This window comes from Muscardinus avellanarius (genome assembly GCF_963383645.1).
Source record: "Muscardinus avellanarius genome assembly, chromosome: 13".
Classification (NCBI taxonomy): domain Eukaryota; kingdom Metazoa; phylum Chordata; class Mammalia; order Rodentia; family Gliridae; genus Muscardinus; species Muscardinus avellanarius.
Window position 1 is genome coordinate 2247841 of NC_137799.1, and position 15760 is coordinate 2263600.

Here is a 15760-nt window from a genome sequence, read left to right on the forward strand (position 1 = left end):
TTAAACTTATGGCCCGGCGTAGCAGCACATGCCTGTAATTCCAGTTCTTCGAAAGCTGAGATTGAAGGTCAGGATCAGCCTCGGCTCTTTAGCAAAACGACAACCTAGCCAGTCTAAAAAGGGCTGGGGTAGTGTAGTTCTGAGGTAGAATGTCCCTAGGCCGAACTCCCAGGTCCAGAAAGAAAAGCAAGTATTTTCATGGTACAAGATTTTATTATTTGGGCTTTTCAAAACCCTCATGGGCTGGGCATAGCGGTACACGCTTTTAATCCCAGTGCTTGGGAAGCTGAGACAGGAGTATCACAGGTTTACCGCCAGCCTCAGCTACTTAGTGAGGCCCTCTGCAACTTAGTGAGTCCCTGCCCCAAAATAAAGAATAGTCACTACGTTGCTGAGGCTGGCCAAAAAGGGCTAGGGTTGGGTACAGCAAAACAAAAAAACTCTCGTGGTCTATGCCTTCCAAGCACCACCCCCCAATCCACCACGGTTCCATGTGATTATAAACTTTTCTTCCTCAGTGGCTAAATAGCTTTCTGCAATCAAAATACTGCAGGATCCATCACCCCACCCCACCCCCACCCGATGGTGCTAGGGATTGAACCCAGGGGCATTCTACCTCTGAGGTGCACCCGCAGCCCTATTTTATTTTGTTTGTTTTTTTTTTTTTTTTTTTTTTTTGTTGGTACTGGGGATGGAACCCTTCTATCTCTGGGCTACACTCCCAGACCTATTTTATATTTTATTTGGAGACAGTGTCTCTTAAGCCAGCTGAGGCTGGCTTCGAACCTGCACGATCCTCCTGTCTCAGCCTCCCAAGTGAGGGGATTACAAGCTTGCGCCACCACGCCCGGCTCCCAGTCCTATTTTATTTTGAAACAGGGTCTTAAGTTGTAGAGAGCCTTGCTACGGTGCTGAGGCTGGCCACAAACCTGCCATCCTCCTGCCCCAGCCTCCAAGTACTAGGGTGTGCCAGCATTCCCAGCTCTATCACAAGTCTTACCAATGGGAAACTCATGGAAAGTGACTTCCCTGGCCACCCCAGAAACCAGAACCAGCCAGTCCTGGTTCTAGGTCCCCTCTCCCTGTGGGGATCTTGCTCCCTAGACACAGGCCACCTTGCATTTCTCTCTGACCCCAAGGCTGGATCCTGGGCAGCTATCAGGGACAGATCTCTCTCCCGGCATAATGAAGCCGTGGCTGGCAGTTGGGGCAGGGCTGAAGGTCTAGCTCTTCAGTTTAAACACTGGTTTCTGCATGTCTAAGGTGGGCCTGGCTCCCCGGCTCAACTCCTTTTGACTACTCCACTTCCTGGCTCTGTGGCCTGGGCACCTCTCCCCTCCCACGCCCATGTCTCCCCACTCTGAACAGCAAGTACAGGCACATCAGCACTGACTTGGGGCGGCAGTGAGTAGAGGGCGCCGCGGCACAGGTGTGTGAGCTGGGTGCCCCGCGGTAACGGCAGCCTTCCCCCTCATTCACCAAACACCAAGGGCCTTCTGGGTGCTAGTGGGAGGGGCCTGTCCTGGACCCCAAGGCTGTCCAGGCAGCGCGGGAAGCTGTTGCTCAGAGGCCACTGGGAGTTCAAGAGCTGACTGGGGACGAAGAAAGAGGAGGCAATACAAAAAGGCGGTCGTTTTACTTAACAGTCTCATTACAAAAATAGCAGAACGGACATGGCAGTGGGGCTGGGAGGCAGCCCTGGCTGGCTTCTGTGAGCAGGACGCCCTCTCCACTCGCCTGCAGGGCAGCCCATCCATGCCATGCATTCTGGGCTCAGGGAAGGGGCAGTGGGCAGCCCTGGCCCAACGTTTGACCAACACCGTCCACTCTGCGCCCCTCCCACTTTGGCACAAGCTCAGGTTGTCTTTGTTATCAGCCATCTTCCCTGTCCCACAGTGGAGTCAGCAGGACAAACTTCCTTCTACCTGGCTGGCAGGTTGAGGATGGGCCACCCTGGAATGACTGGAACGACTTTCCAGGAGTGATGCTGCCTAGCCGGCTCCCCAGGACCCAGTGGTCCTAGGTCCCAGAGAACCCAAGCAGAACCACGGCTGAAAGTAGCATCTGGCAGGAGCCCTGGACTGTTCCTGATAAACCAGAGGCCTGGGGGGAGCAGCCCTGGAGGCTCAGGCGTGCTCTGTGGGGCCTGGGCCACCAGTGTGTGAGTGGACAGGGGCTGCAGCCTGCAGGGGGCCAGTGCCGGGCTCCGGGGACGCCAGCAGAGGGGCTGGGAGGCCATCAGCAGGGTCTGTGTCGAGGTCCGGCCTCCAGTAAGCTTCGCACAGAGGAAGGTCATTAGCTTCACAAAGACTCGAGCTTTTCCACCACCAGAAAACCAAGGGAGAGACAGGAGCAGGCGGAGAAAAGCCAAGGAAGGGGAGCAAGACAGAAGCAGAGTTAAGAAAGCACAACCTCCCGACCTGCCTTCCCTCCTCTACTCTGCAGCCCCTGCCCAGCAGCCGGCCACGAGAGGGCACTGAGCGAGCCACCCCGCAGTCGGAGAGAAGCCACCACAGGCTTGTGCAGCTCAGCAGCCCTCCAACCTGCTGAGCAGGGTGTTCCCTTCTCGCTCTTGCTGGGCCGGCCCTCAGTGGCTGGAGAGGTCATGAGACCTGGCGAGGGGCCCCAAACAGTGGAGGCGCTGCTTTATTTGGGGGCAGGTCCCTGCACGGGACTCGGCCTAAGCGGGTGACAGTCGGAAACACCTGCCTGGCACTGCCCTGGACTGCTGCCTTACATGGCCTGGGCTCGTGCCCTGGGTTTCCCATCTCCCACGGGGAAGGCTCAGGACAGGTGCAGGCAGGAGCGTGGCCCGTGGGCAGGGCAGCGTGGCTCCAGAAGGGCCATTCCCATGCTGTCTAACGGGCACAGGGTGGCGCCAGCCTGCTCCCGCGCCTGCCCCAGTAGGCAGTCCCGCAGGGCGCAGGGTGGCATCCCCAGGAGAGCGGAGGGGAGGCAGAGCCAGAGAAAGCAAGTAGTGAGCAGACAGTGCAGGCGGAGGTCCCGCGTGGCGGGCAGGCAGGCGTGCGTGCGTGCGTGCGCAGTACAAAGCGGGCAAAGACCGAGCCCACTGGCCCAGTGCTGCAGAGTCCTCACCGCTGCTTCCATGGGGGCGGGGAAGTGGCTGGAGGACGAAGCCTGCTAAGGGGCGGGCTGACCGGAATCCCTTCTGGTGCGGCAGAGGGACAGACTGCAGGATGCAGGGAGCCTGGTGTGCGGGGCTCCCGGGTTCTCGTCACTGCTCTGCTCCGTGAGCCTGGCCAGTCCCCTGCTCCCTTGGCCCTCAGCCCCCGGGAGGGCTGTCCAGGGACACTCAGGGCAAGAGCTGCCTCAAGGGCAGTACCAACGTGAAGGGACTCGCCCCAGCAGGATCCGAGACACCCAGCTCCTCGGCCTCCCTGAAGCTGCCGCTCCATGTCTCCTAAGCCAGTATCAGGCACCAAGACAGCCCCCAGAACCTTCTGGAAAACACTAGGACTGTTCCCGGGAGGCAGTGACACTGGGTCCAGTGCAGGAAAACAAACCCAAAACCACGGAGTGTGCTGGTTCTGGACATCTGCGGCTCCCCAGCATGGCTGAGAGGACCTTTAAACCTACCCTACGAAAGCCGGGCGTGGTGGCGCACGCTTGTAATCCCCGCGCTTGGGAGGCTGAGACAGGAGGATCGCACAGGTTCAAAGCCAGCCTCGGCTACTTAGTGAGGCTCTCAGCAACTTAGTGAGACCCTGTTTCCAAATAAAATATGAAATAGGTTTGGGAGTATAGCCCGGAGGTAGAAAGCCTCTGAGTTCCACCCCCAGTACCACCAAAAAAAAAAAAAAATTTAAAATATAAAAAATAAAAAAATAAACCTACCCTATGAAAGAGGAGGCCTGTCCAGGAGAGAGCACCGGGGAGCGTGGCCTTTGTGACCGCTGAACTGACCCTGACCCGGCAAGGTAACGGGCAGAGCGAGGCCGCCAGGCCCTGTCCCCTCTGCATACATCATTAACCACCTTGGACTCATTTCCTGCGGCCCTCCAGCACAGTCTCGGGTCTCGGAATTCTAAGTAGCCCTCTTGAGCCTGCGAGGCTGAGGATGTGGCCTGCCCGCTTCTGTGAGCCTGGAAGGCAGGCAGCCCCAGTTCTGTGAATAAGGCCGAGCAGGCAGGAAACGTGACCCCTGCTCACCCTGGCTGGGCTGTCGGGCATTCTGCTCCCACCTCGTCCCTCCCAGGACTGCGCCCCACATGCTGGGGCATTCGGTGACATCCAGTGGAATCGCATCCTGGGTCAAGCAGTGCCATCCCCGACATGGGTGTGGGCCTAGGGACCAGCCACATCTTGTCTGAAACGTCTAAACAGGGATTCCAGGGCCCAGAGAGGCGAGGCCCAGACAGCACTGCTCAGCACTGCACGGCCCCTGGGGGCCCTGTCCAGACTCGGCCTCCCACACCAGGCGTCCTGCGGTTTCCATCCCTCTGCACTGGGGTTAAGGCCGGGCCCGGCAGGCGCCTGTGAACCGTGCGTTGACCAAGCGCTCTGGCCAGGGCTTCTGTTCTGGAACCCAGGCACTGGCTCTGCTGCTGTGACCAGGAAGGTTTGGAAAATGAGAAGGACCTTCCAGGCCAGGCCCGGGTGGACAGGCTCCAGCCTGACAGGAGTCCAGCTCTATTTGTACCTGGATGAGTAATACTCCTCCTCCAGCTCGTACAGGTCGATGGAGACCTCGTCCCGCAGGGCGATGAGCTTGCGGTCACACTCCTCCTGCAGGGCACGCAGCTGCTGGTTCCGCTGGTCGATGCCCTCGTTCACCGAGGGGAAGTCGTTGAGGATCAGAAACTGCTTGAGGTCCGACACCAGCTTCATCAGGGACTCACCAGCTCGGACCTGCAGCCGGCAGAAGCAGGGTGGGCGCAGGGCAGGGGTGGACGGCGGCGGGCCAGCAGTGACCCCAGAGCCGCAACCTCCTCCCTTGTGAAGATGAAGGGAGAAGGCGAGGGAGCCCCTCAGGGGAGGCAGGACCTCCACTCCCACAGGCTCAGCTCCATCAGAACGGATAAACTCTGGCCCTCAGAGAAGACCGCTGCCCACTCCACCTCCTGCCCCTCACTCCCCGGGGTGGCGCGGCTGCCAGTTGGGGCCCTTTCCCCTGCACGTCATTGGCACGGCACACTGGCTGTCTCCCGGGACGTCGGGGAGGACCACACTACAACGTGGCTGGTTTGTTTGGCAATCGTTCATGCCAGCAGGGTTTCCCTCTTCCAGACCCCATTGTTCAGCTATGGGATGGACCGAGCTGGCAATCTGCCCGGCCTTCCCTACAGGGTCCTTCCTGGGGACGATCTCCTAGGAAGTGATTTGTGCACCCCCCCCCCCGCCCTTCTCAAAAGCTGCCACAGATAGAATCAAAGCAGCCGCCTGTTCCTTCTGCTGGAGGGAGGACGACAGGAGACCCTGATGCACCAGGAAACCCAGCGGGGCCCTCCTGGGGTCCCAGCCACTCGCACCCAGGGACTCACGATGTTCGCAGCTCGCACGTGCATCTCGTAATTATCCTGCTCACCCTGGGTAGCCCGAGACACCTGTGTCTCATCTTCAATCTGAGGGCAAGAAAGCCTATTATCAGCCCAGCTGACCAGACAGTCCTGACCACCGGCCCAGCCCAACCCAACCCAGCCCAGCCCAGTGCACCCACACTGTGCAGCCCGTCTATCCTGCCTTCCAGGAAGCAGGCCCTCTTGTTCTGTTCTACAGAAGACATCAGGCACCCTCAAGGCAAAGGAATGCCTGCCTGTGCTGGCCGCGGTGCTAGGTGCAGGGTCTTAACTAACTTGACCAAATCTTTTTGCCCAGTACTGGCAGTGCTTTACCTCTATGCTACACTCCCCCGCCCTTTTACTTCATATTTTGAGAGTGTCTCACTGAGGTGCCCAGGTGGGCCTCAAACTTTCAGTCCTCCTGCCTCAGCCTTCTGAGTAGTTGGGATGAAAGGCCTATGTCTCCACGCCCAGCCTTGACCTAGTCTTTTTGAAGTGTGGAACCCTGTGTTATCAGGAAGTGATAAGCATTTGCCCGTGCACTAGGTGCGTTTTTGAGTGACAGAATAAAAGGGCTACTTTTTATTTTTAAATGATCATTTCCTGGGTCCGGATACCACACTAAGCACCGCTGGCTAACCAGCATTCTCTCAGGAAATCCTCGCAGGAGCCTGGGCGACTTGAGGCTAGGACTGAGCTTAGTGGGCTTGGGGCGTCTCAGAAATACACAGGAGAGAAGCCGGGCGTGGTGGTGCACGCTTGTAATCCCAGCATTTGGGAGGCTGAGACAGGAAGATCGGGGTTCGTGGACAGCCTCAGCTACTCAGTGAAACCCTTTGCAACTCAGTGAGCCCTTGTTTCAAAATAAAGAATTAAAAAAGTAGAGCTGGGGTGTACCTCAGAGGTAGAATGCCCCTGGGTTCCACCCCCAGTACTGCAAAAAAAAAAAACAAAAACAAAAAACACAGGAGCTGGGAGGCCAGATCTGAGGTCCTGGCTCTCCAATGGACAGTTTCCAGCAAGAGCCTTGGGAGGAAACGGGCAGAGGGGGGGGCTTAGAGTACCCCCAGTGGTAAGAGCCAGGCTTCCTGGGCTCAAATTCTGACTTAGTCATGTGACTCTGGGCCTGTTTCATGGGGAGAGAACGGTACCTGCCTCATAGGGTTCTTGCAGGTTAGATGGGCCAGAGAATCACAGAGGGATAAATGCTAGCTGCCGTCCTTACTGCCTGGCCAGCCGAGCAGGCCAAGATCTGTAGAAGCCAGGAGAGACCTGGCCCATCTGGCACAGCCGCAGCGTCAAGGCTTGCCGCCCACCGGTTCACCTGCCACTGCAGCCCAGCTTCTGGCCTGCCTGTCTCCCTCCTGTTCACCAGTCACTCGCTGTGCAAGTCTTATGGAACTGTAAACGCTGGCCTTGAACACACAGTATTGGGCCAGAGCCCTGCACTACTCTACCTGGGCCTGTACTGACCGGCTCGTTTGTTGCCTGTTGACCTGTCTGCTACCGCACCCTGCCACCTCATCCCCAAATGTTTTTTCCGGGGGCACAAGGACCTTGTCTGTCCTCCTCTCTGCTGCATCCCCACCCCCGGCAGAGTGCAGGCCGCATGTACTGCAAGTGCTGCTCAAACACCCTACGCCAGAGCCGCCGGCCATCCCCAGGATCTCCCCGGGCCTCTCGGGGGCCAGGAGCAGCACCCCCACCTTGGCGGTCTTGATGATCTCGGCGAAGTTGTCCATGATGGACTTGATGTCGTCCTTGAGCCGCTTGTTGTAAGACTGCAGCAGCGTCTCCTTGCTCTGGGGCAGGGCCCTTTGCTGGGCCATGGCGGGCCTCGGGCAGACCAGGGCGGAGCGCAGGGCAGAGCTGGAGGTGGGCGCGCCGCGCTCGGCCACCCTCGGCCCCCTGGGCGGCGCGTGCACGACCCTGGGGGCTCCCTTTCTGCAGTCTACCTTTCAAAGGCAGCGAGCTCACCCGTCGGCAGGCCCACCGCGCCCCCCACCTGCCTGGGACCCCCAAGCCACGCCTCCCAGCGCTCTGGGCCCGGCGGGCTCGGGGCCGCCCTCGCCCTGGCGGGCCTAGGCCGGGCTCGGGCCCGCACGTCCGGACCCGGCGCAGTCGCGGCTCGGCCGGAGCCCGCGGAGAAGAGCGCGTCTCCTGCCCGCCCGCCCCCGGGCCGCGCTCCCCGCGCGGGCGGCAACCTCGGGCCCCGACCGGTCCAGGCGCCGCCCCCGGGCGGGCCTTCCCGAGTCCTGGCGCTTTAAACCGGAAATCCCGCGCACGCCCAGGTCTCGCGATCTCCGAGGCCGCTTTCTTATTACCCACAATTCCCTTCCCTTTCTCTCTGCTCCAGCCGCCCAAGATGGTGAGTTGTCCTGCCTCCTGTCTGCCGGGCCGGGAGCATCCGCAGCCATCCGCCCCCGGGCGCGGCCGCGGGGACCCACGGCTCCGCCGGGCGCCAGCGGGGCCTCCCGGCGTGGCGGGCAGCCGCGGGGCCGGGGCCGGGGCGCGGCGGCAGCGGCGGGCTGGGGACGGGCCGGCCGCCTTCCCCGGCGCGGCTGTCAGCGCGAGAGAGCGTGCGGGGACGCGCACGACCGCCGCCCGAGGGCTGGCGGGGACCCCAGCGCCCAGGGCCGGAGCGGGGGGCGGCCTAACGGGGTCTCCTCCCTGCGCAGCCGAAAGGAAAGAAGGCCAAGGGGAAGAAGGTGGCCCCGGCCCCTGCGGTCGTGAAGAAGCAGGAGGCCAAGAAGGTGGTGAACCCGCTGTTCGAGAAAAGGCCCAAGAACTTCGGCATTGGTGAGCCGGGCGGGAGGCCGGCCGAAGCGTGTGTCCGGGGACACCGGGTCTCCGTGCGCGGCGGGTCCCGGTGGGCTCTAGGCGGCCGGCGGGCAGATCTGCAGGGAGTGGGGCTCGGCTGCTCTCCAGAAAGCGGCCCCGGTTCTAACGTCGCCCCTGGCGAGGTGGACCTCGGTGGTTCTCGGCCAGGCCGGGGCGTGGCTCGGCGTTGCGGTTCAGCCAGTGGCTCTGGGCACAGGGTCTCCGTGTTGGTGCAGATGATGTAAAAGAATATTTGCTATCTGAAAGATGGTGATGACACTTGAAACCACCAAGATCTCTGATGCACCAACTCCCTTATGAGGGGCCCCAAACGTGAGTCGTAACTGGGTTTCAACCTCGCACAACGCCATTACCCTTCCCAGGACAGGACATCCAGCCCAAGAGGGACCTCACCCGCTTTGTCAAATGGCCCCGCTACATCCGGCTGCAGCGACAGAGGGCTATACTCTACAAGCGGCTCAAGGTGCCTCCGGCAATCAACCAGTTCACCCAGGCCTTGGACCGCCAAACAGGTGGGGTTCTGGGGCTCTGAGCCCGCTGGCTGCAGCACGCAGAGTGGCCCCACCTGAAATGATAGTCCTGCTGCGTCGGGCTCCTGGAACCGCCGCTGTCAGCTTTATGGGGCCCCACTGCCATGCTAAAGCTGGGTGGGGGTCTGGTGCATGATAAGGCCCTAGTAACGCGAGCCTGCGGTCCTAGTACTTGAGAGGCTGAGACAGGATCACGCATTTGAAGCCAGCCTCAGCAGCTCAGCCAGATCCCCTTTCAAAATGAAGGGATTGGGGGTGTGACTCGAGGGTTCCTGGTTCTGACCCACAGTACCAACAAATTAGGTTGGAACTTAAACTCTGGGCCTAACTGAGGGATGCTTTCCCAGCTACCCAGCTGCTCAAGCTTGCCCACAAGTACAGACCCGAGACAAAGCAGGAGAAGAAGCAGCGGCTGTTGGCCCGGGCTGAGAAGAAAGCTGCCGGCAAAGGGGACGTCCCCACCAAGAGGCCACCAGTCCTCCGAGCAGGTGAGCGGCCCCTCTGCAGAGGCGGCAGCTGCAGGGCCGGCTGTGCAGTGATGAGCTTCTTGACCTGAAATCACTGTGAGGGGTGAAATCTGAGCTTTTTAACACTGAGGCACGGCTGGGCGCGGCTGCGTTTGATGACCAGAGCTGCCTGTGAAGCTCATCAGGGGTTGTGTTCCAGGCGTCAACACTGTCACCACCTTGGTGGAGAACAAGAAGGCGCAGCTGGTGGTGATCGCACATGACGTGGACCCCATCGAGGTAGGCCTGGTTTAGGGATTTTCTGCTGAAGCTGGAGTCCTGTGTGCTGGGAAGGTGGGGTGGGCTTCATCCTAAGCCGGGCACCAAGTCCAAAGTGCGTGGTGGCCAGAAGAGGCGCTTGTTCTGAAGCCAGCGTTGGCTGGATCCAGTGTGCTCATGGCTTTTGCAATGATGTGGATTTTCTAGCCTGAATTACTTTGAAGTGCGAGTACACGAGCTTTTTAACCCTGAGCAATTGCCGCCAAGCCCGTTCTTGGTGGCGGCTTTTGGTCAAAACGTGCTCTCAGCTGCTGCTTTCTTCCCAAGCTGGTTGTCTTCCTGCCTGCCCTGTGCCGCAAGATGGGGGTCCCCTACTGCATCATCAAGGGGAAGGCGAGGCTGGGGCGCCTGGTCCACAGGAAGACGTGCACCACGGTTGCCTTCACACAGGTTAACTCGTAAGTGAGCAGCCCTGGTCCCCATCCACTTAGCCCTTCCCAGGACTTGTAAGACCAATGTTGTAGTTTAAGTAATTTTTTTGAACCTTTGCCGATGATGGTTAAGAATTTCTTCACCTGAATAAATCATGTGGTCACACTATATCTGAGGCAAAAAAAAGTTTGTGTTTAGGGCAAAAATTTGAAGGCATTCCTCCTAAAAGGCTAAGAGCCCTTTCTTCCTTCCCTACCAGGGAAGATAAAGGAGCCCTGGCCAAGCTGGTGGAAGCTATCAGGACCAACTATAACGACAGATACGATGAGGTGAGCAGCGGCCTGACCAGAGCCTGCCTTGGGCGAGGGAGGTTTTCCAGAGACTGGTAGGGTCGTTAGCTGAGCAGCTGTGGGGTGGTCCCGTGACAGCTGCGTGCCTAGAGCAGCCAGGCTGAGTGTCTTTCTGTCATTTCAGATCCGCCGTCACTGGGGAGGCAACGTCCTGGGTCCGAAATCTGTGGCTCGCATTGCCAAGCTGGAAAAGGCAAAGGCTAAAGAGCTTGCCACCAAACTGGGCTAAATGTACACTATCGTTTTCTGTACATAAAAGTAATAAAAAAAAAACATTGTACTTCACCTGGTGTGTTACTGTGCTTTCTGGGGTGAAAGCACACTAGGGTGGTAACATGTTCAAAGGCCGTCTCCATCGGTAGAGTCGGACTGGTGTGCCGCAGTCCTGCGAGGCCAAGCCCAGGCCTGTGCTTGGCTACTCGATGACTATGAGTCAGACAAATGCGCAGAGGCCTAGGATTTTTATTTATACCAAAGTACATGATGCAGTAAAATAGGTTTCTAGGAAGAATGTTGTTGAGGAACGCTCTTGGCGAGAGGTTGCATTTGTCAGGCGACAGGGGCCCGGCGGAGGAACTTCTTGAACCACAGGTACGACGTGGCTGCACACAGCCCGTACCTGGGGTGGAGAGGGCGGTTAGCTGGGCTCTGCGCGTGCCAGAGGAGGGGCCGGGGTGGGACTAACCAGGTGATGATGTACTGCATGTGTTCGTTCCTCAGAGTGACTCTGGTTTGGCCTCCGATGGGTCCTCCAGGAACGGTGCTCTCTGCAAGAAAGTGGGGCGCTCTTGCCCAGCTGTGCCACTTCCCCCTGGGTTCTTTTTTCAGATTCCCTCACTGTCACCACATGCTAACGTCGGTCGGGCAACACAGGTTTGGGGCAGCTGCATGCTCCTCTGGGGGGCGGGGGGGCTGGCCACATACGGAAGTTGGCATCGATGAAGACGGGGATCGCGCCTGTGACCTTGGCCATGGCTTCCAGGTCTCGGTAATGCCAGTGGTTCCTTTCTGGGTTGTTCTCGGGGACAAAGGGCTTTCTGGTTTCTGTCAGCCTCACCGTCCCAACTAGGTCCACTTCTCCCTCAATCTACAAAGGAGAGGTGAGAGTGATCTTCACAGGAGCCCTGTGGAGGCCAGCGGTTGAGCTGCCGACCCCTTTACCTGGCCTTTCTGGCGAGTCTCCGGGTTCACTTTCTTCCTGGGAACAAACCCTCTGTTTACCAGGATGGTGACTCTAGAATAGTGAAGGTTGGGAAGGGTTTCTGTGTAAGGACCTCCACCACTGGTTGCTGAGCCACCTAGAGTTTGCACCAGTGAGAGGGTCTGTAGTTGTAGTGCTAGTAGTCCAACAGGCCACACAGGCTAGGCAAGAACTTAATATCCCTCTAGCCTGCGGACTCCAAACAGAGGCCACTTGTGACAGGGGAAGTCCTCCTCACTTGTGCTCTCCTGGTGGGCGTGTATCCCCACCCACCACCTCCCCTCCACCGGGCTTCCAGGTGGCCCCTGTGCCACTTCTGTTCCTTTTCAGCTGCTGTGCCCCACCCACAGCAGCACACAACCCGACCAGTGACCACCAGGGCACCTACCATGCCCCTGAACTACTGTAGCTGCCTTACTCCTGTCCTGATGGGTAAGAGCAGCCCAGGCGCACAGCCTGCTGGGTGTGCGCCCCTGTTGTGCCAGGCCAGGAGCCTGGGCCTTGCACACTCCTTTGCCAGGAGCCCGGGCCTTGCACACTCCTCCTTTGCCAGGAGCCTGGGCCTTGCCCTTGCACACTGCTTGCCAGGAGCATTCTTGCGGCTTGCTACCCCAGAACCCCAGGGGCGCTTCCCTGCCTCATCTCCCTCAGGCTGCTGGGGTTTTCCTGACTTCCTCTCGACAGTTCAGCAGGGTCCCCATGCCAAGCTGCCCTCCCCTGGGCACTTCTCCAGGGCCAGCCTGTCTCTGAACCTCTCCTCCAGAGCTCTACAGAACCTACTCATCAGTACATGAGCTGGCTGAGAAGTCCGCTTAGTCAACACAGGCTCTTACCCAGGCTGTGGGCTGGAGAGGAGACGGCGGTGAAAATGGGCCAGCGCCACAGGCCTACTCACCCCAGCTCATGGCAGTGGAAGGGGGTGACAACGTAGGCCCCACTCTCCGTCGAAGAGGAGATCCGACCAGCCTCCCGGGCCTCCCGGGCAGGGTCCACCATGGTCCGGGGCATCATGTACAGCTCTTTAGAGTGGTCAAAGCGCCCCCTGACCTTCACTGGCCTATACTCCAGGTTTTTCAGTTCCATTGGGCTACAGGAGAGGGGAGAGGATTTGTGGCCAAGCAAAGTTTGACAGAACAAATCTGAGGGGGAGGAGGGGGAGTTGCAAACTACTAAGCCCACCAGCCAGACAAGCAACAGGCCAAGGGCAGGCCCTTGGGGTCCGCTGGGTCATGGGAGCTGCCCTCTAAAGGGGCTGGTCCTCCCATGGTTCCAGCCCTTTGATGTCACATGGGAATGCCTATGTCAGAGTCCAGTTCTTCATGAGAGCTAAAAATGGATTCCTATATGAATATTTTACCTAAAATTAATAAAATATGGAGGCCCCCAAAAACCCCATCTGCACTGGGCATGGTGGTACACCTTTGTAATCCCAGTTCTTTTGAGGCTGAGACTGGAAGATCATAGGTTCAAAGTCAGCCTCAGCAACTTAGGTTCTCAGCAACTTAGTGAAATTGTTTCCAAATAAAAAATAAAATGGAGGCCGGGCATGGTGGCACATGCTTGTAATTTCAGCATTCGAGAGACTGAAACAGGAGGATCATGGTTCGTGTACAGCCTTAGCTGTACTTAGTGAAGCCCTCTACAACTCACTGAGACCCTGTTTCAAAATAAAGAATAAAAAATAGAACTAGGGGTATAGCCCGAAGGTAGAATGCCCCTAAATTCCATCCCCAGTACCAAAAAAGGGTGTAGCTTGAAAAATACTGCCAGCCAAATACGGCACATTTTTTTGTGAAGTACCAAGGACTGAACCCAGGGGTGATCTACCTCTGAGATATACTCCCAGCTCTATTTTAACTTTTTTATTTTGAAATAATCTGCAAAGGGCCTTGCTAAGTTGCTAAGGCTGACCTCAAACCTGCGCTCTTCGGTCTCAGCTCTCAAGAGTCTACTGGGATTACAGGCATGTGCCACCACGCCGCCTCAGCAGTCTGCTACCTTGAACTCAACTTTGTCAGGGGACCTGTCTTTTGAGAATGGTGCTTTCTTTTTCGCTGTTTTATTTAAAGGGTGCTGCTAGCCGGGTGTGGTGGTGAATGCCTGTAATCACAGCATTTGGGAGGCTGAAACGGGATCGCAGTTTGCCATCAGTCACTACTCAGTTACTACTTAGTGAGGCTCCTTGCACCTCAGTGAGACCCAGGCCCTGTATCAAAAATAAAGAAAGAAAAAAAACAAAACAAAAAAAACAGGGCTGGGGGTGCAGCTCAGAGGTAGAGTGCCCCTGGGTTCCATCCCCAGGGCTGGGAGTGCCTGGTGGCCTCGGGCAGCTTCACAGGGCGGTGGTTGTCAACAGCGAGCTCAGGACCACCAACCCTGAGGTCAGAGTGAAGCCAGGGTCCCTGCCGCTGGCAGCAAGATCACCCCGCTGGGCAGGCACACTCACTCTGCTGGCAGAGGGATGGGCTCGGCCATAACTCTGGACTCTAATTCTGCAATCAGTTCCAGCTTCCATTTCCGCCGCTGGACCTGTAGAAAGAGCATGAGGGCAGACGGCAGGCATCGGGGCCAAGGGCTCGGGGCCACGCAGACGGCATGCCCGTCTCTACCTGCCAAGTGCCCAGGCCGAAGGCAGCCGCAGGGATGAGGAGCAGGAACCACTGCAGGAAGGAGTCCTCTTCCGCTTTGGAGGAAGGGGCTTCGGCCAGAGAACTGCCACACCTGCTCGGCCTCCACGCCGCCCCTGGAGGTTTTACAACACTGACATGGAGTCAGAAGCCCTAAAACAAACAGGACTGGTGCCTTCACCTCCTCAAGAAGACTCCCAACGCAGAGGGAGTGCGATACAGGTGTAAACAAACAAAAATCTGCTGGCAGGAGCCAACTAGTAGCACCTGTGTCCAGCCCAGCTCCAGACCCAGCGTCTAGCACACTGCGCACACAGGGCAGAAGCTGGCTGACTGGGTACATGAGGAGATCTAGGGTTCAGTGCTAGCTCTGCGCCAACTTCACCATGTAACCGCCTCTTGCTAGAATCCCCAAGGATGACTAGCTTTGTGCTACAGAGAAAAAGGCATACATAAACTTAGGGCAGTGGTTTCCAGAGCTTTCCCAACACCTTTCGCTGCCCATCTTAAATTCAAAGATGGGACAATCGGATACAGAAAGTAGTTTATTCTTTTCTTCCGTACTGGGGATGGAACCCAGGGGCACTCTACCTCCGAGCTACACCCCCAGCCCAATTTTTTATTCTTTATTTTGAAACAGGGTCTCACTGAGTTGCAAAGGGCCGCTCACTAAGTAGCTGAGGCTGTCCCCGAACCTGGGATCCTCCTGTCTCTGACTCCCGAATTACAAGCGAGCGCAACCACACCCGGCTGTACTTTATGCTTTCGAGGAGTGAGGCTCGTCCGCTGAAGACACCGGGGCAGGCGTTGTGTACAGCAGCCTTAGGGTCTCCTCTATTGGTGCACAGTTGAGACGCAGCGGGAACTATGGGACCTGGGCGCCTTCCTTCAGCATCTCAGCACCCGGAGTCGGCAGTGGCCCTCCTAAGCCTCCCCGCGCCTTCGCGGGACCCGCTATGCCAGCATGCAGCCACGGCGGGGCGGCCAGCTCGGGGTGCTGGCTGGGAGCTGCCCCTGCAAACCCGTCTTCTAGCCCCGCAGGCCCGGGGCGCGGTGCAACTCGCCCTTCGGCACATCAACGAGCCCCAGAGCACGGGCTCAGGCACACGCGAGGCCGGGGGTCAAAGAGACTCAGTGGAGAGGCGAGTGACCAGGGGGCGCCCAGAGGCTGCGGCCCGGCCCCGGGGTGCCCGCCCGCCTCCCCGGACACAGCGCGCCTGGGGAGGGGGAGTGGCGCCTCCTCCATCCTGGGGTCCTCGGCCCGGGCACCTGCCCCGGCGTGGCTCCGCGGAGCGGCGGGCGTTGCAGGCGTGGCCGGGCAGCGCGGTCCTCACCTGCGCGCAGGGCGCCCTCGAGGGCGCGCCTCCCGGCGGCGCGGCCCGGCCCCGCGCTCACCCGCCGGGCGCACAGCAGCCCCAGCCGCCGCGCCGCCGCCGCCGCCATCGCGCCGCCGCCCGCACTTCCGGGCGAGCCTTCTGCTTCCGGGGCGACCCCGCCCCGCCCACGTGGTGCGAGCGGCGCCCGGGGAGCTCCGG

The 15760-nt window shown here is 58.9% G+C and overlaps 3 protein-coding genes across 3 annotated transcripts; 1 reads left to right on the forward strand and 2 right to left on the reverse strand.

Moving 5' to 3' along the window:
- Positions 1-2126: 2126 nt before the first annotated feature.
- On the reverse strand, positions 2127-7348 carry MED22 (mediator complex subunit 22; the record flags this gene model as incomplete). Its single annotated transcript, XM_080708561.1, has 4 exons — positions 2127-2316; positions 4661-4869; positions 5502-5582; positions 7226-7348. 4 exons carry the CDS (start codon positions 7346-7348, stop codon positions 2127-2129), a joined length of 603 nt encoding a protein of 200 aa, XP_080564687.1.
- Positions 7347-10626, forward strand: RPL7A (ribosomal protein L7a; the record flags this gene model as incomplete). The annotated part of the gene is made up of 10 exons (XM_080709484.1): positions 7347-7438; positions 7543-7738; positions 7876-8082; positions 8198-8318; positions 8723-8872; positions 9238-9378; positions 9557-9636; positions 9943-10073; positions 10307-10376; positions 10522-10626. The coding sequence occupies 10 exons, from the start codon at positions 7347-7349 to the stop codon at positions 10624-10626; spliced, it is 1293 nt and encodes a 430-aa protein (XP_080565610.1).
- A 320-nt stretch (positions 10627-10946) lies between these two features.
- Positions 10947-15751, reverse strand: SURF1 (SURF1 cytochrome c oxidase assembly factor; the record flags this gene model as incomplete). The annotated part of the gene is given in 9 exon segments (XM_080709491.1): positions 10947-11016; positions 11083-11164; positions 11322-11484; positions 11559-11631; positions 12494-12685; positions 14045-14127; positions 14208-14341; positions 15560-15671; positions 15674-15751. Coding segments are annotated over 9 exon segments (987 nt in total), but the record flags the coding sequence as incomplete, so codon positions are not given.
- Between the last annotated feature and the right edge of the window lie 9 nt (positions 15752-15760).